The 26,360-nt window shown below is 35.5% G+C and overlaps 1 protein-coding gene across 6 annotated transcripts in view; it reads right to left on the bottom strand.

The window, feature by feature from the left end:
* Window positions 1-26,360, bottom strand: part of pcdh7b (protocadherin 7b) — a 471,284-nt gene that overhangs the window by 278,526 nt on the left and 166,398 nt on the right. The window contains exon 2 of one of the 6 annotated variants that reach the window (XM_039751267.1): window positions 19,629-20,298. The exons of the other annotated variants lie outside the window; for them this stretch is intronic. Coding sequence (XP_039607201.1) covers window positions 20,179-20,298 — 120 coding nt within the window. The 3' untranslated portion in view covers window positions 19,629-20,178. Of the gene's footprint in view, window positions 1-19,628; window positions 20,299-26,360 lie in introns of those variants that run through there. 6 annotated transcript variants of the gene reach the window in all.

Genomic DNA, 26,360 nt, shown 5'->3' with positions numbered 1-26,360 from the left:
GGATGGCTTTGCCCCCCTCTTCTTGGCCCGTTGCATCTCTATTGGATTTGCACAAATAAATCGGTAACGCAAGCGAACTATGATACTTAGTGTGATGACAGAAGTCGCAAAAAGAACCAGAATGTTCAAGCAAATTATTGAAAAATACCCAATCTAAATCCGTTTAGTAGTTCTCTCATGAAAGGCGGACATACAGACAGACGTTGGATTTTATATATATATAGAGATACAGTATATATGTGTGTGTGTGTGTGTGTGTGTGTATGTATGTATGTAATGTATAAAAAGTCTGAGTAACATTTAAATGTCTATTGTCACTACTGTTCTACCAGGATTGGCTCTGTCCTCTCATAACATAACACTGTAACAGAGAAAGTAGTGTGGATACTAAACAATGAATAGATATTTCAATGAACATAATTTTAGAATATTGTGACTGTGACATGAAATGAAGTGAAGTAAAATATTGACTTGCCAAGCTCCTTCAGATAAGACCTGGTGCATTTTTATAATTCTCCTTTGAAGATATTTACAATTAAGTGATGCAAATTCTAGTGATGTAAAGTAAAGCCAGATTCTCTCCTATGGCAACATCAGAAGGTTAACTACAGTATCTTTCACATCGCATCTAATCACATGCAAGGTAGAAAATGTTTTATAGTATAAGTGAAGTCAACCAAAGTTTTATGCAGTGATTAATTATGTGTTTATGTGTGAAGGTATACTTGGAGAAAATATTTGGTAAAATGTAACAAACCTATAAGTGAGCCATACTTTAATTTCCAATATGTGTCCGCACATAGCTGGTAGTGTCCAAGCTTGAGGAATGTCAGTAGTAGTTTACAAAAAGCTGATGTTTCATATTTACAGAATTGCACACTTACTATACATATCTAATTTCCAAATTTTATTATAAAATGAAAACATTATGCCACCAAATTATTTCTACTATCACTCTGTTTCCATCAATAAAGACATAAGTTTAAAATATTTTCTGCTTTTATTGTCTTTTTTAAGGCAAATTAATCTGTATAGTTTAAAATAAGATTATTTTTAATTACTCTTCTTAAAAGCTTTGAAATGCTGCTTGCTCTAGGATAATGGATGTATAATGTGTTGTCTTTAGCAAAGTGTTTATTTAATTTAGATGTTTTTGAATGATTTGAAGTAGAAGAATTATTCTAGTTTTGAAAAAGCATATCTATGCTTTATCTATGTGACAGCTAAAGTTTTCATTTTGTGAGTTTATGTTGGAAAGACTGACAACTTGTTGACTTGATGCTAATCTAATGAATTCCAGCACTTATACTAAAAAACATTTTCTTTGAAATGGCAAATATTAAAATTGATACATATTGTTTGCATACATTTTTCATAGGCATATGAAACAATTAATTGGTTCCATTAATTGATTGTTTCCGTTTAAATAACATCTTATTACTTTTTCACCAAAATATTTTTTTACATTTCAAGAGTAATAATCCCAAAGCATAAGGAAGATGATGGATCAGCAAAAGGAAACATTAGAAAAATCTTTCAGTGCTTGGAAGCTCTGAAGGCAACCTGTAAATTTTGAATGACTGTTTTAAAAAAAGAGATTTAATATTTGCCAATATAAATAAAAGCTCATTTGTAAGAAGGTTCCAAAAATAAATGAGTAATATCTATTATTGACTCATCATTTGTTCCCGATTCAGTCAGAGCATTCCCTGATGGCAGGGCTAAGGGAGAAGTTCCCATGAAACAGGACGACAGACCATGCAGCCTGACACACACATTCACATAAGTCCCATTTTGTAACATAAGTAGCTTTATTAGTATATCTTTGGACTATGGGTGAAAACTTGAGTTCCTAGATGAGCACTGGAAAAACATGGATAACTGAAATGATACCTGCCATGTATTTATGATTACTAATTTTAGCCAATCTTTCTAAAGCAGCAAATCTGTAGTAGCAGACTAGTTTTTGTCTTTCTGTTTGTGCATGAAGGTATAAAAACCATCTGGAAAAGAAATTAAAAAAACAAAAACAATCTGATCAATTTCAAGGTTATAGACTGTTTCGGAGAAAGCTCAAATAACATATTGTGTAATCACCAATACACAATCAGTAATGAAGAATAACATCTAATATGTTAGAAAAACAATAATATAATAACAAAGACAACACTTGGACCAAGGACCATGCAGTTTTTGAAAACATTAATAATGTATTATTTCAACTCTGTTGATAGAAAGCAGCAACACTGCAGCAGTTAAAATGAAATACTTAATGTACACCTAAACTGATTCTGGTATAAAATTGTAAAAAGAATGTTAATTATTAGAAAAGATAATGATAGCAAACGGAGAAGAATAATCATAAATGGTTTCTCACAGCTGCAGAATACAAAAATATACTCTATACAATAGTGTATATCATGTATGCAGCATGTGGCAGTGCGAAGAGATTGAACAAATCAAAAATCTATTAAGTAAAAATTCAACACACTGAAATGCATCATGCAGTACTTTTTTTGCTTCCTACATACTGCTCACTCTTGATTTCTGTATATGTTTCTTAGAAGACATTTTCTTGAATTATGATTGAGAGAAATTTGTATCATTTGGTTAATTATAGATAAATATTACATACAAATTGAATTAGAGACAAAAAATGGAACTTTCATGCAGCATCACCACCATTTTGTTTCTTGTATCTTTAAGATGGAGATTGAGAGCTATGAACTAAAACAGCAATTTCCAATGCCCACAGTGAACATTTGGTTTCATCAACCAACATTCCTTCCATGAATATAATAGTCTGCCAGGGAAAAATTGCAATTTTCAATTCAATTTTATCTTATATAGAAAACTTTAACTTACAAGCCCACTGTACAGAACTAGTAAGGCATTCTCAGACCTGCTCATATCAATTCAGTTGTGAATTGTCAGAGCATACTGTGTTCCTGTAAGGCAGGAACCAACCCAAGACACCTAAAATGTACAAATATCACACTTAACATAATACAAGACGCAGGTGCGTACATCTTTTTCAATGTTTTGTTAATGTGCCTAAAATTTTATTTATGGAAAAGAATAACTGTATTACACTAAGACCATTTGGAAAGGCAAATATCCAAGCTCCACTTATAACATATGCCTTAGGCAGCTGGTATTCTTGGTCTCTCTAGACACTCCAAACATTTTATAAAAGAACACCAATGAATAAAACAAGTTTATAAAAGTCAGGTCCTTCACTGCGTAAAAAATATAACCACAAACATTTTGAAATTAAATCCATTGTATGTTTATGTTTTAATTGGCTTGCTAGTTCCAGAAGCATTCTTGCTGCCTAAAAAATGTTTAAAATTAATTAATCATAGTCATATAAGAAGTTAAGAGACCCAGGTTCGCTTCCCGGGTCCTCCCTGCGTGGAGTTTGCATGTTCTCCCCGTGTCTGCGTGGGTTTCCTCCGGGTACTCCGGTTTCCTCCCACAGTTCAAAGACATGCAGGTTGTGTAGGTGACTCTAAATTGGCCCTAGTGTGTGCTTGGTGTGTGGGTGTGTTTGTGTGTGTCCTGCGGTGGGTTGGCACCCTGCCCAGGATTAGTTCCTGCCTTGTGCCCTGTGTTGGCTGGGATTGGCTCCAGCAGACCCCCATGACCCTGTGTTTCGGATTCAGCGGGTTGGATAATGGATGGATGGATGGATAGTCATATAAGAGCGCAAAGTAGAGTTGAGAGTGATCAAGTAATAACTTAAAACTTAATAATTAAGCTTAATATTTGAGAACCGTTAAGCTGTCAATTTATATAATCATCATTCACTTATAGCCAGTTTGGACTACTATGTAAGCAGGAAAAACCACAAGGAAATATGTTCAGATCTGTCTCCCAGTCACACTATAGAAAACAAAACAATTCTGGTAAGCACAAATATGTATGTGTAAAGAATAATCTGTAACTGAGGTTCTAAGGATGTGACTAAAATGAGTCACGTGAAAATGTTAAATAAAATAAGATTTCATAAACAGACATCATGTGTTATTGAAGAAGACATGTTAGAGTGATAGAAGGCTCGAATATATCCCAAACTGAGTAACAGTGTACCCCTGTAATCTAGGGCTACTTCTTGAATGGCTCTAGCTCTGCTGCAGACCTATCCAGAAAACATGCTGATTAATTACCAATTCTATTCTAAAACATATTAAAAGAATATCTAATGAGTATGTCTAAGTTGTTGTGACAGATTTAATTTATTGTGAATGCATCTAAAGATGTACTGTACTTATCAAGAGAGATGCTTCATTTTGAATCAGTGAAAATGCTTCCCTAAGAAAACAGTTTAGAAGAGTAAATCTAAATTAGGGAAAAGGACAGTGGGGCAATATATCCATTTATTAAACAAAGCCTTACTAATATAAAATATAGTGATATGCCACACTAGTTGATTAGTGTCAAACTCTAGATAATCATCTAGTGCCACATTGCCACAATTGATTATTTTGTCCAAGCATAAAATGAAAACAACAAATATAAGGATTCACAATATATGTAGTAGCACAAAAATCGGTAAGTGGAACAGAATAAACATTTAGATCCTGTTGAAAGCAGGTTTGTGACTGTTTCATGGCTGCTCATTTTAGAGCATCTCTTCACTACAGTACATTCATTCAGTTCAGTGTTATAGGTGCACTTCCATTTGGCCCATTTTTCCTCTCACAAACACTGGTTCAGCATGACATTCTTATACATTTAACATGTAGCACTATAGTGTATGCTAAAAAAGAAATAGGAAACTTATAATTGGCAAGAAGAATCAACTATTAACATTGGGTATTGTAGCATGCGGATGCCTTGCTGGAAAAGTAGGATTAGGATGTTATAGTAGGCAGTGGATTTGAACAGATGTCAACACAAGAACAATCTCACCTCCAGACATACAGTTCTTCTGTTTGCAGGATAGCTATAGTATATTCACTATCAGTAGAAATAATGCTCCAGAAACAGATTCTGCAAGGGCTCTAGCTAGGAAAACACTATGGACGTCTGCTCAGTGAGGTGGTGGTGTAGTTTCTAGTTCTAGTGGCTGAAGTTTTGCATAGAATCCTATATGTCATTTCTGGGTATGGCCCAGAATCTAAGAGTTAGTCTAAGATAGAGAAGGAGGTGCAAAAAACTGAGAGAGGGGAACAGCATTTGTGTTATGATGGGAGGTGGGTAGGGCAGATAAGACGCTACACCAGATATTCAGTGTAGCATCTTGCTTGTGATGGCTCATTGGATACTGAGATTTGCTTTGATTTTTGTTGTTTTCTATAATTGCCTACTCAGATTTTTTTGGTGAATAAATACATTAGATTCTCTTGGATTGATTATTTCTAGGTTTGTGGAGCTGTGTGGTAGGCACTCTCATTCCATATTATAATTGTGTTTTGTTAATTGGAATTAAATGAAATTTGACATCAATATACAATTCTCTTACCTAAAGCAAAATACTGGCATCTGACATTCAGGTTCATCAAATCATTTTCACATTAAGCAGAATAGACACTAATGCAGTCATTTGTTATCCTGGTAATGGGAAAACTATACCATTTTAAATGCAATGGTTGCTACTGCTATTTAGTAAATATGTTGATTTCCTGACAAAGGCCATAACTGAAGTTTTGATGAGTCTGTTCCCATAACTCACTCTTTTGGGATTGTAAAGCGTTTAATGTTTATCTATAAAATGAAAAGTAATAGTTAATGGCCAGCTTGTATTGTTCACTAACCACAGAGGACAAAGCAAATAAGACAATATTCACAACTCACATTTCAATCAGACTTTGTGAACACAGCTTTATATAGTAAGCATAGTTTTCTCTTTATCATACAGAAGCTTTTATATCTTGAATTTATTGTACATTTATAAGTTTCAGTTCAACTTTTTGCCTTGATTTTTCAGTTTTTTTTTTTACAATTGTGAGCTACTAATTGTAAAAATGTCGCACAAAAATACATTGTAATTTATTAACAATGTCGACAAAGCACAATACAACAAGGGGTGTTTTGCTTTACTCTGAAAGGCACACTCACTGTAACAGGCAGCCTTTGAAGCTCAAAACTGATAGGCTTCAGTCCAACAGTTTATCGATATTTTAAATAGATTTCAACGAAATGATAAAGCAGGTCAACATTTTTCTCCACTTGTCAAAGAATGGCACAAGTGAAGCTTAAGTAATGGGCCACACACACCAGCACACACTCCATCATGCAATTTACCAAGTATTCTGCATGGTGGAACATTTTACAGGTGATCCATGAAATATTATGAACACAATATGAAATAAATTGACTGCATTTTCCAATTTTACTTTATATAACAGACTCCATTTTAACTTTATCTTATAATGAGTCAGATCTTCAACAAATTATACTGCAAAATGGTTCAAACACTTAAGTTATATTTAAAAGAAATGAACAAATCTTGAAGAAATATAATCATTACAGTTACTTTTCTGAAGAGCTACAAAATCGAAACACATGGCTATGGGCTTTTCTTTATTACAAACAGCTGGTTGTTAAACCAGATGCTCATTAGGAAAGGATGACCTGGAGTGTAATATTCCAAATACCCTTGTAAACAGTCTAACAGGAGGAGAATGCCTTTCAGATTACTGGAAAGGCACTAATTTATATTTCAAAATAAAATGTAATGTTTTCAATGTTCATATGTGCTATTTAGACAATAACAATTAAGATATATCTATAAAAACTTTAAAAACCTGAACCTACCCGACTAATGTGTTTAAGTATTCTGTTACAGACTGTGACTATAAAGAAAACGTGTTGTCATTTCTTGACTAGAATGTAGGGATAGCATATTGTTAAAATTTATACTATTTGGGAGAGGATCTTGCTCTCCATTATGCTCAGCGGTTGTATGGTTTGACTTAACTGATTTGCTAACTGGTTCTTTTGTTTAGAGAAAAAGCAACAATAGGAATAGGACTAAAAAAAAAAATCTAAACTCTTCCAGAAATATTCCATTCCTGAGTGTTTATCTGAAAGTTGCTCACAGCAACTGATTTCAACATTGTAATGTAATGAGCGTGTTACTGGAAACGTAATTTGGGATTTGCAGTATGTCTCTTTCTAGCAACAGGGTCTGCCAACAGTTATTATCAAGTGCATGAGAAATGTTCAGTCTGCAAAACATTGAAAAGTATCTTTTAACATTGCAACAACTATTTGGAGAATGCCAGCTCCTTCTCTGCAGTCCAAAGTGTATAAAAAAATAGTACACATGCAAAGTATCAATGTCATTGTAGTAAGAACACCACGACTTTACATGTGTTAAAATTGTGGGCATGTGCTTTATTTGTGAAACTAATTCAGTGACAGAAAACAACACTTAGTTTTGTAGCACTGACTAATGACAAAACTGTTCCTCCTGTATTCTTTTTTTTTAATGTTGTTGTAAGATTGGTTTTATAAAAAAAAAAAAGGATGGTACATAATCTATTATCAAACCCACATAATCCAGTTCAGGATCATAAGGACTAGAGCCTATCCTCCCAAAACTGCACACATAAGATAGGGAACAGCTGTGGACAAGGAGTCAGCCTATCACAGAACATAATCATGCAATTGCTGACACAAGGACCAAATACAAATTAGCAGTCCTTATAATCTTTTAGTTCATTTTTAGCACAGTGAGTCTTATATTATACACACACATTATATATATATATATATATATATATATATATATATATATATATATATATATATATATATATATATATATATATATATATATATATATATTTATATACAGTATAACCCGGGCGTGGTTAAATCTCTTGGCACAGTCTCGTCTTGCGGGACATGAAATTATCTCTCTGAAAAAGTCTTGTCTTGTCCCAGGATTTATTTATATAATAGACATATATATATACATATATATATATATATATATATATATATATATATATATATATATATATATATATATATATATATATATATATATATATGCAGAATGATCACTAAGACTAAAATTATTTAGTTATATAAAAAGCCATCTTTGATAATTGGCAATAAAGAGCAAATTCTGGCCCTTTTAGATCTTCTTTAAAGAGGACAGAGTTTTATAAAAGCTCATGGCTTACATTCAAAGCATTAATGATGAGTTTGTATGTTGGATGCTAAAACCGCCTCTATCAGTCACAGTATACATGTATGCATGCACACCCATACACATACATACTGTACATACATACATACATACATACATACATACATACATACATACATACATACATACATACATATATCTATTTCTTACTAGAAGAATAATAGAGCAATTTATCCCATCATGATATGGATAAATAAACCTTAACTCCATGACTCCATAATGTGCATGGGGGAGGTTAAGAGGTGATTTTTTTATTGAATACACTTGTAGTTGACTTTGACTGGTAGCATTTGTGAGTGTGATTGTTTATTAGTTGGTGGGGATCAGCACATGCATTAAGAAGGCAGACAGCCTTATTGAAAAAACACCGGTCAAAGTTCAATACAGCATGTCATTCTGATTTATTATAACAGATTCCTCCAGCACCCACTGCAGGTTGGTTCCCTCGTACATACAACCTTGCACTTCCTAATACATATACAAAAAAGGGAATGTTTAACTTGCTGAGTAAAAAGATGCTTCCTTCTACCTGGAATGGTACAGATTTTTTTACTTCAGTGAAGCAATTTCACTGCACCTGTCCTGTAACAGTTTTTTGCCAAATCTCCATAGCTTTTGAAGGACAGCAATCATCAGAATATCCCTGCCCCCAGAATTTTAAATGTTCCAATAAGGAATTAAAAAGCAGCTTATCCTGTTGAGGTAAAGGAAGGATCCCTTAGTCCAGGATGACTGTTCTTCAATGTGAAATGACCACAGCTACCCTGTAGCAGGCATGCTTTCTCTCTTTCTTGTAACACTGTTAAAGTTTGCTCTAACTGCTGTCTGCGAAACCCATGTATATGGCAAGGTTCATCACCAAAACGGAACATAAGAAGGTCAAATGATACAGTGTCTGCTTTATCTTACACATTTCACATGGAATCAAAACACTATGAAAACTGAAGTAACTGCAATTCTTGAAGAAGAAGGTTTAGCAGGAGGGATCTATTGAAGATATCTGACTTTACAAATGAAACAGCCTATGCCCTAGGGGATACAAGTTCAAGGCATTAAAAGATAGAGATCTTTATTACCTAGGCTAATATAGTGCCCGCCTCAGCTTCAGCTTTTGAGAAAATATGGCCAAAAGATCCGTTGAACATTCTCCAGCACTGAATTGAATCTGGGGTATCCATTGAAAACACAACTGAAGGGTAGATTCTCTGGCATTTTCTACACAAACCATTCCCATTTTCTATTATTTTTTAATAATTCATTTTTTGCCTTGATTGAGCATGTCCTCAGAGATCACAATACATTGACATATTACATATATGGAAAAATGAAGCCTTCATACAACAACTGACACTTGATAGATGTTATTACCGAGAAAAAAAGTACTGTCAGTGTCTACTTGGTATAGAAATAAGATCTTTGTTTTTATCTTTTATTTTTAGAGATACATTTAAAAAGTAATACTAATAACATGCAACTGTAAACAAAAAGTAAGCCCTCTTTGTCCCATTACATCCACCTTTAAACAGGATTCTTCTCTCACACTCACTACCAACTCCATTACAGAAGACCAGCAAACATCCACTGTAAACCTCTTCTCTGGTTAGCCTGTAATATCCGACAGCAAGAATATATTATATTGGCTTGGAAGTACACTGAATTCTCTCACAATTGCACACCTAATACAAATGTTCCCACCCAGACCACTACAGCAATCATAACTGGGCTCTAAAGCAATTCTAGAAGTCCAAAAAAGTTAATTTGAAATCATAATAAATGTCCTCTGGTTCCATATATATATATATATATATATATATATATATATATATATATATATATATATATATATATATATATATATATACAGGGTGACACAGAAAAACGGGAACTTTTGAAATGCGTAGTGGCAGCCATGTACAGTTTGTGATTTTTTTCTTGTGGGGCTACCTTAAGATTCGGGTCTACATGACTCGGCCAAGGACACTGAATGAATTGAAACAAAGAATTCAAGATGAAATTCCTGGTATCCCAGCTGAGATGTTGCAGCGATCAATGGGGAACCTCAACAGCAGGTTGGAAGAATACATACGTACAGGAGGACGCCATCTACAGAATGTCATTTTCAGACATTGATAATTTGGATTACTGTCTCTTAAAAGGAAAGTTGTAGTGGTTCAATTGCTGTCAATAAAATTTTTTTGTAGGATTTCTTCTGTTTTTATTGGGTTTTTCAAAAGTTCCCGTTTTCAAGTATATATACACACATTGTACTTCTATTGCAAGTTCATTGATTAAAATGTTATTATCCCAGGATAGGTTGGGCCTATACCATAAGAAATAAGATCTCAGTAGCGCCAGCATTCAAATGTATCTACTGTACACAGATATGAGGCTTTTTAGCTCAGTGCACCCAGGAATTAAATGTTTATGGTGCCAGTGCAGAGATTTTTCATTCTGTACGTATTTTAAACCCAAGTCGGTCTTTCTTAAATAAATGACTAGAAATAAATGACTAAAAAGCAGTATCAGATTGGGGTAACATATCTATCCATCCATCCTTTAAAAAAACCGAATACAGTACAGTAATCCCTCCTCGATGACGGGGGTTGCATTCCAGAACCCTCCCGCGATAGGTGAAAATCCGCAAAGTAGAAACCATATGTTTGTATAGTTATTTTCATATATTTTAAGCCCTTATAAACTCTCCCACACTGTTAACATTATTAGAGCCCTCTAGACATGAAATAACACCCTTCAGTCAAAAGTTTAAACTGTGCTTCATGACAAGACAGAGATGACAGTTCTTTCTCACAATTAAAAGAATGCAAACATATCTTCATCTTCAAAGGAATGCGTGTCAGGAGCAGAGAAAGTCAGAGACAGAGAGAGAGCGCGAGAGAAAAGCAAACAATCAAAAAATCAATATGTACTGTTGGGCTTTTAAGTATGCCGAAGCACCGCAATAAAGTGGCCTGTGACGATGTGGGTTCTGGCTCCACGCTCCCATCTGATATTTGGAAGCCCTTGAACCCAACACCGTTGATAATGTCACCGAGTGAGCTAAACAGTGAGAAAACATTTGAGCAAGGGGATGGTTCAAAAAAAAGGTGCATAAGTGCTTTTATTTAAAAGAGTCAACAAAAACAAAGTGTTCATAAAGTGCAGTGATTCAATGTCCAAATAAATAATCCAATAAAAGAAAAACGTGGAGGTTTAAAAAACAATAAATAGAACAATCCTTTAAAAATCGAGGTTAAAATATCCAACAGGAAGCAGTCTTTAAAAAAACACAACAATGACAAGCCTGGTGCTTCTTTTCTGTTAGCGTCTCACCTGCTTTTCCCAGTTGGGCTTTGCAGCAGGCGAGACGCTCTCTGCAGCTGCCCTCTTCAACTCACACAAGAGACTGGAGACCTCCCGATCCCTGGCTTCGGTCTGGCACTCATCCCAGTCCCGAGACTTGGTTTCCACCGACCGCCAGGTCGCTCACGATGGGGACTCCACTACCAAGCCTCCCGACTCCCGCTGCCTTTCCGGCCTTCTGCGGCCAGTCGCCTTTCCCTGGTCACTCCCGCTACCTGTTCGCTCAGCGGGAGCGACATCAACTACAACCCCTGGGTGTAGGCCTAACACTCAGGCTTCCTCGCAGCTGCCCACGAGCGCTCGTTCGCTCACCCACACGCTCCATGTGTCTCTCTCGCACCAACCTGCTTCCTCTCTCGCTCCCTTGTAACTTCCGTCCTCTCTTTTTGTCTTTTCTTTTTCTCGTTCCCCCCTCCCAACCGACTTGCGCTTTTTTTATACAACGAGGGGTTAATAGCAGCTGCAGCACATTAGCCACCGGAACAATCACGGATGTAGCAGTTCCTCACCTGTGCACTTGGTGAGAAACGCCCACACTGCAGATCGCCCCACGGCTTGCTACAACCACTATGCCCCCTCACCCCTCACGCGGTGATCATTTATTTAAATGGCCTTTACTAAGCGAACTGTGGACCCATAACACCACACGGCCACAAAGAAGGGAGCAATGTGAAGCTAGTCTTTCAGCATTTTTTAGAGGAGCGTCCGTATCCTCTAGGCAAACAGCCTCTGTGCAAACAGCCCCTCTGCTCACACCCCCTCCGTCAGGTGCAGAGAATGTCAGAGAGAGTGAGTGAGAGGCAGAGACAAGCAAACAATCAAGCAGTCAAAAGAATAATCAAGCATATCTTATAGCATTGAGGAGTTTTATTTAATACGTAATACGTGCTCTGACTGGGTAGCTTCTAAGCCATCCGCCAATAGTGTCCCTTGTATGAAATCAACTGGGCAAACAAACTGAGGAAGCATGTACCATAAATTAAAAGACCCATTGTCCGCAGAAATCTGCGAACCAGCGAAAAATACATGATATATATTTAGATATGCTTACATTTATAATCCACGATGGAGTGAAGCCATGAAAGTCGAAGCGCGATATAGCGAGGGATCACTGTATTCTGTATTAAGTGATGGTGTGCACCAATCAAGAATTGTCTAGTGGGCTGGTTAGGGAGTCATATTACACAGTTTATAACAGCATCATATTATTCCACAAACTATTAATGAAAATATTTATGAACACAGCTCAAACTTCTAACCATTTTCAAATTATGCTAAACTATAGGAAATTGACTGAATTCAAAATAATACTACTACTAATTTAGATTGCTGAGAGTTGCTATGTGCGTGCTGTGTTTGTATACATTGTGTTGTTGCTAGGCACATTTTTAATGCCCTCTAAATCACAGATACAATAGAATTTGATAAAATCCTTTTATAATATAATGTGTGGGCAAAACAAAATACCTTACAAAAGAAGTACAAGAAAACCAGTCAGAGACCAAGACAGAGAAAGATCCCCTAGTGTGGTCTAAACGTGGTACTAGTTTTTGCAGAGTGAAAGGCATCTTTATCAAATAATGTTATTTAACAAGCAATCCTAAAACAATGAACAAAAAAAAATATTCAGTAATATGATCTAGTAAGCCAGACATAAAAATTCACAGAGGTACAGTCCCGCATGTAGCCAAACAAGCATAATTCAAATGTAATTTTACCAGCTAGAACAAAGAGAACAACAGTCTTACAGTTCTGTTAACCACTTCCACTACAATTTTCTGTTTTCTGTAATTTGAGTAGAAAAGGCTTTTTTAGATTATTGAAGCATTAGATGTCCATTGAAAATGTACAAAACCACTCCCCTAACTGACTCCCCAAAAGAACCAGAAACGCTTATGCTAAAGACTTAATCTAATAATATTAAAGTGAAATAGTAAAAATGACACTTATTCATTCAGCCTAAGGGTAAAGTGTAGAACGCTTTTCATGCAGTGACCTGAGATGAATGTAATGCTAAAACTTCAAAAGGCCTAAAATGAGGGTTTCATCTCAAATTCATGCCACAAGCACTATGTCTCAACAATAATTTGCTGCAGGATGGAATGCATCAGTTACTGTAACAGTAAGTTTTCAAATATGTTGTTAAGTACAAAAGGGAGAAGAGAACGATGTAATGCTTGTTAAACTTATTTTACTGGAAATAAATAAAGACCATGTTGAGAAGTAATGCTGTTCCCATAAAAGGTTTCTAAATATTATAAAATAAAGTTGAGCCACCCTCCTGACACATTACATCACTAAATGAGTGAAAAAAAAGAAATGATTTACTCCCTGATTTCATTCTTCACAAAACATGGTGATTAAATATTACTGCCTTTGAAAAGTGATGGAGAATGAACCCCAGATTAATGAAAAAAAAGGGTTTTGGCTAGCATTTGCATTCTGAAGGAATACATTTTCAGTTTTTCTAATTCCAGTTCTAACAAAATGTTTTATATATTCCAGGAAATTTAATATTTAATTTGCAATTAATTTTAACTAAATTTCATTTGTAATTTAATAGATTCAGTTACATAAGGAAGACACGCTGCCATAACTAAAATTTGATGAATCAATAAATAATTTTCAAGGCTGTATTTTTTAGTAATGCATCCTAATAGTTTAGGAGGCTTTGGATTCAGTTCCTACCGATCTATTTACGATTTAACCTTTATTTATAAGGTTACACGGAGTAAAATCCTATGCCGAAAGCCATGTAACAAGGCAGGAACCAAAGCTGCATATGTCCAACACAGCCATAAATTACCATAGCAGGGCCAATTTAACACCACCGATCTACTTCACATGCATAAGTATGAGATGATGAGAAACAAAGCTGACACAAAGGAACTATGCAAACCCCAATTAGACTGTAACCTAACTGGGAATCAAATCTAGAAACTAGGAGCTGTAAGGTGGTAGCACTAACCACTGAGCCATTGTGCTACCTGTCCCAAGATCCTATACAGTAATGAGAAATGTAACACAAAAAAATAGTTTCCTTTCAGTGTCTCCTCTTATTAACACCAGAGGTATACAAAGGCATGTATCTGTTCATTTAGATTTTATTTGTTAGTTCTATTAATGGTGTCGTACTTTAAACTATTGTGCAAAATTATTTTCAGATGCCTAAAATAAACATACAGCATCAAAATATTCTACGTATGACCACAAAGGGGGGGGCAACAAGGTTAAACGACCTCAGAGACACACAGTAAATCAGTAGCTGGGATAAAACCAAACATACTGCAACACCCAAAGCCAAGTCTTCAGGAACCAAGATATATGGTCTCAATGTAACATACATCTAAATTAGTGGGTAGAGCTGCGAAAGTCAATTCTCATACAGGAGGAGGCTTACACCACTCTTGAAAAGGCTCTGAGTAGATATCCAATATATTCTACAAACATGTACTTTCTATTTCAAGTATAACACAGCATGAAATAAATTTACAAAACAATGATTCTTTTAGTACTGTCAAACCAAAACTATGCACATCAATGCAGTATGCACATTATTTTAAAAATTATATTTACATTGGTTTATCAAGTCAGTACAGGGAAATAGTTGTGGGTCTGTTTCAAAATTTGTAACACACGAACATCCCAATCCCAATGTATTTAAATTTGGCAACATGTCATCCTTATAAATGGAAAACAATTAATTTGTTCCTTTTATTGAAAGCTAACAAGGTGACCATACAGATCTTCTAAATTTATCAATTATTGATGATCACTTAATCATTAAATGCAGTTGTAAATATTCATATCTGGCTCATGTCATGGCGTGCATGAACATTTTTCAGTTGCTCATGCAGTGTGTGATGGAGAACTAGTGGCGATACTGTTGATAGATCTTTTAAAATGATTTTTAACTTAAGAACTAATCTGTACTTTCATTACCTTGTGATGACCCCAAATATCATAAGTGACATCCATGGTGCCTTTATCTGTAATGGATATGCATGTCTAATTAATATTCTAACTTACAGTACATGAACTTAGTTGGCCTAAATGCTAAACTATTTCAGGGTAGGGGATGGTGCCATAGCTTTCTAACGTGACCTTGCTGCATTCCCTTTGGGTGTAAACCTTTTTTTTCCATAGTTTTTCCTCTTTTAAAATTGAGGTTACCGAGTAAACATAGTATCATTAAATACTGCTCATCGCATTGCAGTTCTCATATTTGCTTTATGCTTTTTTATGTATCAGAGAGCTGGACTACTGGCACAATAAAATTTAAAGTGCACATTGGTCATCCTCCTATTCATCCGCACAGCGAAACATCAAGACACGTGTTGAAAGCTGGTTTGTTATATATGAATTTCTAAGCATACAACAAACCCACTTATTCCAAATTAGGGTTAAGGGTAGTTGGCGTCTCTGCAACCCTTGGGGGCCAGACAAGAAATAACCTTGGACAGAGTGCCAGTCTACCAGAGGACTCACTCATTCACAAACACATGGAGCTCATTTCAATTTGCCGAAAAACTTAATATGCAAAATACCGCAGTACCTGAAAACCCCACACAGGGCGAGCGTGCAAATTACACATAGAACAACCAGATGCAAGATTTGACCCAAGATGCCAGATTTGTCCTGCAGTAGTGCTAAGAACTGCAAAACCACGTTGTCTGCATACATTTACAGTATGTATTTAATTTCCCAGAGCCCTACTTTATATAAGAAGTGGTTTTGAAAGCTCAAATCTCTACTTGCCCGTTTTTGTTTGGTTTTTTTTTTTCTCATTATGCTTCTCCATTATTATCAAGCCTTCTTCGCTACAGCATATGGTTTTGCTTCCCAAAGCCTTTGCTGATATTGCAGTGCAAAAAAAACTGACGGACTTCAAAGCATTTTATTGTATTTAAATCACTTGGCAGTTTACCTGCAGTGAAAAACAGGACTGGTTTGTTTTTTGAAACTGTTGGATATAAAGGGATCTCCAGAACACACTCTTCTAATGCTATTTGTGCTTCTCTGGATTTCATTATTTTTCAGTGTCTCAGAAATCATGAGAACATATAATTAAGCTAAGGAAACTATGTGGCTCATGGTGGTGGAGTGACCCCATGGAGGGAAGAGAAACCTACATGAAGACTTAAGAACACACTGCTGGAAATCCAGTGGATTCATTGTTCTCAACAATACATGGTTTTCATTTAAATTTTAAGCCTTTATTATCTGAATGATTAATTAATTTGCGTAACTGCTACTGAGTATGGCTGATTGAATTCTTTATCAGAAGATATTTAAACACAAATAACAAAGATGCTCACTGTATTTTGATGAGAGATGCTCTTTTAATAAAGTTAAAATGAACTGTGAATATACATGTATTTATTCAGTTTAAAACAGACGAGTTTACCCCAGGTTTACTTCATATTTAAAAATGTATTCACATTGCTGATATATTCAGCTTCCTCACACATTCATCCACTTGCTTCTTGATTAAGCTGAAAGTAATATTCAGCAACAAATTATGTGCAATTATCATCTAACAGGAGATCATTCATGGGTTATAAAAATAGAAGAATTATATATTGGCATAAAACATAGTAATGATGCACAATATTTTTTTCATAATGGGCTTAAATGAGATTGTAATTTACATTTTCATCCAGAAAACAAATGTTGTGTGTTTATAGGGTGAAAAATAAGCGATATTAAAATTTTATTTATAAACATAAACCATTTACTCTCTGCTTAAGATTTTAATTTTGCTTTGAAAAATATTTTAGTGGTGTGATATTAAAGGTATGTTATGGAAATGTTTTTATATTCTATTATTTTGGAATTATTTAAAAAAATGTTACAATCAATTACATTCATGATTAAAAGAAATTTGACTAAAAACAATATATATATATATACATATATTTTTTTTATAATTGCATTTTTATCAGACAGAATTTAAAAAAAAACAGAATTATTAAGCTGCCAAAGTTTTGAAGGAATAAAAAAAAAAAAAATGAAAAAGAAGAGAACAATATCTCCCAGGCAGCCAAAATCAAAGTCAACCTGCCGTGTTAGAATAAAAAGGAAAGTACAGTATACAGCATAATTATATAAAACAGTATATAATTGTGCTTAAACAATTCAGAGGGTAGAGAGAGACTCACTACATACACATTGATTTAAAAGATTAGATTACTGTGATAATCACCAGCCACCAGCCAGGACTCTTGCCAGATCTATAAATGAAAGCCACTTCTCCATATTCTAACTATTTTGCCCACTGATTCTAGCTACTGAGAGCTCAAGAAGATGTATATGTGTATGCATTTATTCTGTGATATCCATCTGGCAGTACAGTGGTTAACAATACTGCCACACAGACCCTTATTTCAAATCCTGGGGCAGATCATTATCTGTGTGGAGCTTTCACACAGTGTGTGGCCATCCTCCTGGTATACCTGTTTTCCTACTGGATTGATGATTCTTAATTGGCTCCACTGTGAGCGTGTGGGTGATGATGTGTACTTGGGTGCATGGGTTTGTGTATGTGTCCTTGAAAGGTCAGGTACCATGACCAATTTTACTTTTCTGAACGTTACCCTGTGCTGTAGGCTCCAACCCATTCATCCATCCATTATCCAACCCGCTATATTATAACTATAGGGTTACGGGGGGTCTGCTGGGGCCAATCCCAGCCAACAAAGGGCACAAGGCAGGAAACAAACCCCGGGAAGGGTGCCAACCCACCGCAGCCAACCCATTGAGATCCTGAATAAACTGGTCACATTATGTTTTTAGAATGTATTTATGTAAATATTGTGTATGAATATTTTGCCACCTATCCATTTTTTAACTAACTATACTGGATGGTAATGGCACCACTGCACTACTCTTCTATATTATAGAAACACACATCTTATACTGTGTATATTACAGAATATATAGAGGACGAACAGATGTGCAGTAGGGAGAACTGTTCATTCACCACTCTAGGGTCCTGGATTCGAGACCAAACCTTACCATAATTTGTATATATTACCAGTGAGTGCGTTTTCTCTGGCAAGTATAATTTCTTCAGTCTACTAGAGATGTGTATATAAGATTAAATCTATTGATCCGGAACAAATATGAGTTTATATGTACAGTCCCATGCACTGGACTGATATGTTGAACAGAGCTTCTTCATCCACTACTGTTGAGATAACCTTCACCTTCCCATGATCCCATACTCTATCAAGCAGGTTTAGAAAATGTGTTGATGTAAACACACTGTATGAGAAACAGTCTAAAATATAGTTTATCACTTGTCTTTGACTGTTTCATCAGCAAGAAAAATATTGTTTAAACAAATTACATATAATTTATTTAAACAATATTTCCTTTACTGATTATACAGACAATAACAACTACCAGACTATCTGTCGCAGGCAAGCTGCTATAACTAGAAAATGAAGATATATTTCAAGCAGCCTTAATTGGTTAAGTGATATTTTAGTTTTGAGACTCAGCTTAAGGTGGGACAGATTTAATTTATAATTTTCTGCCTTAATGTGTACCCTGGTGACAAAAGGGCTGAGAAGACTCTTTTTCTTTTCATTATTCAGCAATATCTCATTATAGGATTAGCCCTAGCTTCCAAATGAATCAACATCTTTAAAATGATTGTCAGGTACAGAATTTTTAAGTATTTGTTATTACACCAATTAATTCTTTTGAAAATCATAATGCAGTATACTATTCTATTTGTGTCTGATTCTAAAATTGTTTCTCTCCTTTTACTGCATTATTCCTTAAGCCATTACTCTATTCATGGCTGTAAAATAGGTAAAACTGAATCAATAAAATATGCCTTCCAGTAGTGAAAACCATATTAAAGGATTTTTTTTGCTAAGTGTGGGAATGCGGAATTTTACACACACACACAACCGTGCAGTATACAGCAAGCGGGTGCTTAATCAATAGAGTACTGCATTTGGCAAATGGAGACATTGGTTTTCCAGAGCTAGTAAGAAAATGAATACACAATCTGAAGCAGCTGGTAAAAACAGTTACACGTTTATTTGGTTAGAAAAAGTAAAGATTAATTTACTTTGATATAATTTTACTGTATGAAAGTGTAGTTGGCAGGACAGTGAGCACATTAGAATTTCATCCTGAATAGAAAATATTAAGCTTGACAGAGATACTGCTGAGAGTGTGCTGAAGATGTATAATGCAAAGAAAGTTTCTAAAAAGAATAATATATTGCCTGGAGCATGGTATTCCTATGGTGTAAGACCTATTGATCTAAGCTTTATCTTATAGCAAAATGATGTAAAGCACCAGGCTAGAATAATTAAAATACATTTGTAAACGTAATAAAAGACTAGGTTATAGAACAGCTGCATTTCACAAATATTTATCTTTATGACAAATGGCTTCCTGGTGGATTCTTTCATAAGTGTTAGCACTGAATATTACAGCAGGCAGAGAAGACAAGATGGCCCAGTTTAGAAGTATCCTTCTGAATTGTTAGTTTTTCTTATCTTCTGGTATTGTTAGTATTATTGTTTATTTTGGTTTGCATTGGAAACGTACAATAATACAGCATATGTGGTAATTCACAGAAAACAAAACATTCATTCCCAAATGTGAATTCTTCGAAATGCTCATATTTATTGCTTTGAATTTTCCAACGAATTCCTCATGGTATCAGTGATAATGTTTCTGCCACAAAAGCCAAATCCTGCATGACTCATTTTCCATCCAGTGGGCCTCAGCACTCCAGCTATTGCCTGCAGAGAACATTGACATGCACATAAGAATGACACAGCAAGATACTTCATGAGCTATGTCTTTTGTCATTAAATGGACACAATTTTCTAGCTCTTTTTCTAGCTTTTAATAAAAAAGTACATTTTCATATAGGATACTTGGGGGAAAAAAAAAATCACGGTGTGAAACAATGCAACCATTTTCATGTAAATTAATGGAAGGTCAAACAAGAGCAAACAAGTGACGTCACTGCTCTACAAGTACACTGGGAGGAAGAAGACAAGTCCCCAAGAATCAATGTTGTGGTCATAGTGAAGGATGACTATACACCATTTAGTCAACACATTGTTGCATTGATTCTTGGGATTTCAGTTCCTTGTTCAGCTCATTACTAGACCCGGTATGACACCGATGTGAAGTAATTTGCAATAAGAGAGCTGTGCCACTGCAGCATTTTGGCTGAAATCAAACAAACTTACTTTTGGACATGAACACAGTACAGTACTGAAGACACTGTTTTATGGACAATAACAAGTAAATTGCTTAACTTGGTAGCCAGTAAATATTTAGTGCATCTTTTATAATTCTGTAAGTAGTGTTACAATGTTGCCTTATAAGGATGCTTAAAAGAGTATCCTGAACACAAATAATGACTCAGGAAATCAAAGTAACAAGATAACAGGAATTCAATAACAGTAGGAAAGTACATAAGGTACAGTGTAAAAATAACAAAATCTATCCTTGCAGGGCCTACCTATAGAGCAGATGACTCCAACTACCCTTTGTGGTGTCTGGTCCATTTACCGACTACTGTACACTGATTCCTGCTCACCTTCTTGTACAAATCACTTTCTTTGTCTCATTTCTGACTTTTCTTCCTCCCTCCAATTGAGCTTTTGTCTCCAATGACCTCACAACTCTAGCCTCAAGATAAGACTACTCTAAATAACACAAACAAACATCTTTTAGATTATTGGGTGTCCTTTCAAAATTCTGGTGGTGTGCTTTGGAGGAGCTCCCTCTAAGAGCACAAGGTGCTCCAACATGTTCTACATACCCTCAGGTTGTACCTGGGAGTACCATACTGGTTATCCTTTCCAGTATCCTTGTGAGACTATGCTAGTTTGCCCATTAGTGATTTGTGGAACTGCTAAAAAAACATTTGCATTAGTTTCTAGGTCATCCTTTGCATTCGTTTCTGGGTCACCCATGGCTGAAAATTGTAGTTGTAGTTCCCTCTGTCTGTTACCAATAGTGTCATTACCACTAATGGTTAACACAAACTATTTTTGTTTCAATTATACAGAATCTGGTGCACTCCAAAATAGTTAAAGGGAAGACACCACCTTAAACTTATACTGTATATAGCAGATTCAGCTACTCAGGTGTGAGATAGGAATGGTGCCAGTTTAGAAATGAAATTAAACTAAATCAAAACTTAATTATTCTCATATCTAGTAATTACCGAGTCATAATAAATGGAAAATCTAACAAGGCACCTTGACCAGAGTGATGAAAACACTAGCCAAAACTATACCGCAATTAGCAAATATAACAAGAACACTTTCCAGAATAAAATAATTAGCAAAACAACTTGTAGCCACCTCTATCTTCACGATTTTGCAGAACAAAAAGCAGCAAACAAAATTGATCACCTTAATTAACAGTCAGTTTTCACAAATCATAAAACTTTCTCTATTAATTCTTATATGCTTGCATTAGAACATAAAGCAATTGTTCATCCATGTTAATTCTGTGATTTTTCCATTAATTAAGCACAGGGAGGTAAAGTATATCCAAGCAGCACAAAATGAAAAACAGTTGAAACTTCAGGCCACTGCTGGGCATACTCACGCATGCAATCATATTCACTCTCATCTGGCCAGTTTATGAATTGTGAATTTCCCTTTGGGATTAATAAAGTATCTATCTATCTATCTCTATCTATCTATCTATTTAGAATTTTGACATTAATTGCAACGTGCAAGTCTATGCGGTATCGTACCAAATTTGGGTGCGAGTTCCAAAGCAGTAGTGCTTGTGCTGGAAACGGACCCTAGGTCCTCTCCAACAGTAGCACTAATGTTTATTTATTGGATCACTATAGCACTCAAAACTTAAACATAAAGCTAAATGTAATGAGTAGCTACAGCACAATATCAGTTTAATTACTTAATCCATAAAACCAAACAAGCAATTAAGCAAGGCCGAGGTTATGCTGGAGTGAAAACTAGACCAGATATTTGCCTTTGAGAATGCAAGGTCCTTTTATCATGGTGAAGGATAGGAGTCAGCTGCAGCATAAAAATACTGTATGAATTGTTTACCATAGACTATAACAAAGAGGCAAGTAAAAAACTAAATTACAAGGAAGGGATAGTTTTTTGATCAAGTGAAAGATGGCTATTTTTAAAAAATGGACATTGCTTTATTTTTAATTTTACCTTGAGCAGGGATGTGCTGCTTCATGTAAAATCAGATTTCTAAGTATTGACAATGGGTGGTATGGTAGTGCAACGATTACTGGGCCTGCCTCACAGATCTAGTGTGCTGGGTTACTGTTTAGCAGTGCTTCGTTTGGACATTCCCATGACTCTTTGTGGGTTTGAGTCTGGGGACTCCGTATACCTCTAAAAGACTTGCCTTAGGCCAACAGAAGATTCTAAAGTGAGCAAATGCAAGTGTGGGTCCTGCAAGCACGGCTGGTTTCGGTCTTGAGCCCATTGACAGCACAATCCTGACTTGGATTAAAATTGCTTTGAGAAAGTAGGTCATGTCTTGACAATTCTCACCAGTTTATTGATGACAATTTTGGGATGCTTTAAAAACATCCTAGTCATACCACTGTCTTCTGCTCTTCAGTTTTGGGATCTCTAATTAATCATAGAGATTTAATGTGACTTCAGTGTATTTTTTAGTCACAAGCCTAACTGAAACATTTTCACTTTAAGAAGTACAGAAGAAGCAGGTAATTCGCTAGGGCGTCTTTAAACTTCAAAGCAAGTGTTTTATTTGTAGTGGTAAAATAAACAGTAAATCAATAATGAGTCTGGCCCCAGAAGAGCGAGAGTTTCTTCACCACAATTGTATAGCTTATATGTGCCTAAAATCTGGAATAAATTACCAATAGAGAAACATGAGTTTAGTACTGTCAAACATTTTTAAAAAAGCTACTAAAAACACACATTTTTAATTTGGCTTTTCATGTTTGTTTGTGGTATATCTGTTGTAAAAGATTAAAGCTAATACGGTATAATATCTTTAAAGCTTTGCACTTGTTCACAGAGGTGAAGAAATAGAATACAACTATTAGATGGTCCTAAATATTTGTATTTTTTTTAATATATTTTTTAAAATCTTTCTCGTATCCTTTGGTGGTGTCGTGGCAGTGCCACTCTGTAGCCACTTTTGATGCTGGTAAGGTTGAGGGAGGCTAACGCTATGATGATACATAAAGCACTGAATCTTCTAGCACACTTCATCATTTGCAGATAACCTTGAATTACTTTATCACATTGAAGAACTGCACAATGTCCAGATGGAGCTGTGTGGTCTTTCAACCTTGGAATCCTGACAGGTTTATTTTCTCCAGCAGTTTTTGTTTTCCTCTCCGCCATTTGTTATGAACTCTTCAATGTTATCTTTCTCATACATTTAGTTTTTATTTGAGCTACACTTAAGTACCAAAATGTGTTACAGAAATAAGTGTTTTGACTCCTTAGATTGAACCCTGTATGACTGTATTATGTGTTAGAAAGGAACTTGTGTGGGCCATCTTTCCTGTCTATAGGCTGTTGATTCATCTCAGAAAATAAACTGTTTTTCCCTCTATTTTTTTTTTAGGAAAGTTACATTAAAATCTAACATTAATGACTACTAATGATAAGTCAAAGCAGTTTGTCAGCATTAATACACTTTCAAACTATAGTGGTCTGGACCTGCACTGCTTGCTCACATCTTAGTGACCCAACCTTTATATAAAATGCAGTATAACATTTGCCACAATATAAAAAAAAAAAAAAATCCTGAATTTCCTTTCATATAATGCATAAAAAAATTATACTTTTATAAGCCTAGTAGGCAGCAAATTTTTACTTGGATGTTATTTGTGGAGCCATAGACATACTGTACACATACACACAAACACACACAAACTTATTTAATCCTTCTCATCTTTCAGTCCAATTTTACTTCATACGTATAATCATTTCCAGTGGCAAGGAAAGCATGCCATGCTATTGTCTTGAAAAATAAGGCTACAGTAACTGCCAAGTTTTTTAAAACTCTTTTTCACCCTAAGGCCATCTTTTAGTAAGCTGCTCTGTACCATGCACATCAAAGGTTCCTAAGCTATTTTTGTTATCCTTCTTAACTCACAACTGATTAATACTTATAAATTAATTGAAATTGTGGAGAAAAAGGCTGACCAAAAGGCAAGAGCTGCAACATGCAGTTTTTCAGAAAGAATAAAGGTATAGTGGATAGTGGACTCCCTATTGGTTGTGACCTCAGAACATTGTATAGTGATAATAAATACATAAAATAAATAAATTAATATAAAAGAGGTCACTAAGCCATTGCAAGATGCAATAATAAAGACTACAGTATCAGAGACCAACAATTTTCAGTATGATCTCTTTGTACGTTTAAGAGCTAGTGGTCCCTTGTCTGTTAATTTAATGAATTGCTTAAAACCACTTTGGTGTGGGTGTGTAGCCTGATAGCATTACATACTGTAGCTGCAAGGCTTCAATACAAACAAAATGTAGCCAGTTGAAAATTGTATAATGTTTTTTTTTTTATGAATTTTTTTGAGAAAAAAAAAATTAAATAGGATTAAAGAATTGGTTTTGTGGAAGATATGGCCAGATCACTAAATACATGATAATATGGAGTTGGGATCATGAAAATATAAACCATGTCAAAAGCAGGTAGTGTGCAAAATACAGTGTGGTAATCAGGGGGTCTTCTTATGAAACATACAATAATGTAATTATAGGAAATGCTGTGAGTATGCATATCATAACAAGATACTTAATCTGCAAAGAAAAGGCACAGCCTCTTGAACCTATGACAAGCATAACACAGAATAGCAGCTTTTCATGAGGCATTTACACTTAGACACTTGTAACTCAAAAATGGCTGTTTCATCTTGAAGTGTAAGGCATGCCGTGAACCAATTCTCTTCTTAGTGCTGCAGCTCTAGTGTACAGCACAAAATTCATGGGCAAGTCATTTTTAGGTATAATGTAGTGAAAGACGGGTATCAGCAAGAGTGAAAGGGAAGGTCTACAGGATGGTAGTGAGACCAGCTATGTTATATGGGTTGGAGACGGTGGCACTGACCAGAAAGCAGGAGATAGAGCTGGAGGTGACAGTTAAAGATGCTAAGATTTGCATTGTGTGTGAAGAGGATGGATAGGATTAGAAACGAGTACATTAGAGGGTCAGCTCAAGTTGGACGGTTGGGAGACAAAGTCAGAGAGGTAAGATTGTGTTGGTTTGGACATGTGCAGAGGAGAGATGCTGGGTATATTGGGAAAAGGATGTTAAGGATAGAGCTGCCATGCAAGAAGGAAAGAGGAAGGCCTAAGAGAAGGTTTATGGATGTGGTAAGAGAGGACATGCAGGTGATAGGTGTAACAGAACAAGATGCAGAGGACGGAAAGATATGGAAAAATATGATCCGCTATGGCAATCCCTAACAGGAGCAGCCAAAAGAAGAAGAAAAAGAAGCAGTGTGCCCCTTCATTGTGACTATTGTCTGTATGATGGTTTCCGCAATCTCTGTCATTTTTTGCTTTCCACCATCACACAGGTCAGCATCACTAAGACCAAGGCTATGTGGGGCTGTATTTATTGTTCTTCTGTGAAAATTCTTTTCTCTTTCTTGAAACCTCTTGAGGCTTGTCAGAAGATGCACATCCCTTTCCTGCAGATGAACTGCTATCACTCAAGCATCTAGTCCTGTCCTTGCCTTTGAAGACCTATCTGCCAGCTGCTACTATATTTTATTGTGAACCCAGTAATGGGCATGGAATGATTTATTATATAATAAGGTGTTTTCAAAGTTTATTTTTGC

The sequence above is a fragment of the Polypterus senegalus genome, chromosome 4 (assembly GCF_016835505.1).
Source record: "Polypterus senegalus isolate Bchr_013 chromosome 4, ASM1683550v1, whole genome shotgun sequence".
NCBI lineage: Eukaryota > Metazoa > Chordata > Cladistia > Polypteriformes > Polypteridae > Polypterus > Polypterus senegalus.
Note: the sequence above shows the minus strand (reverse complement) of the source record. Positions and strands in the feature narration are given on the sequence as shown.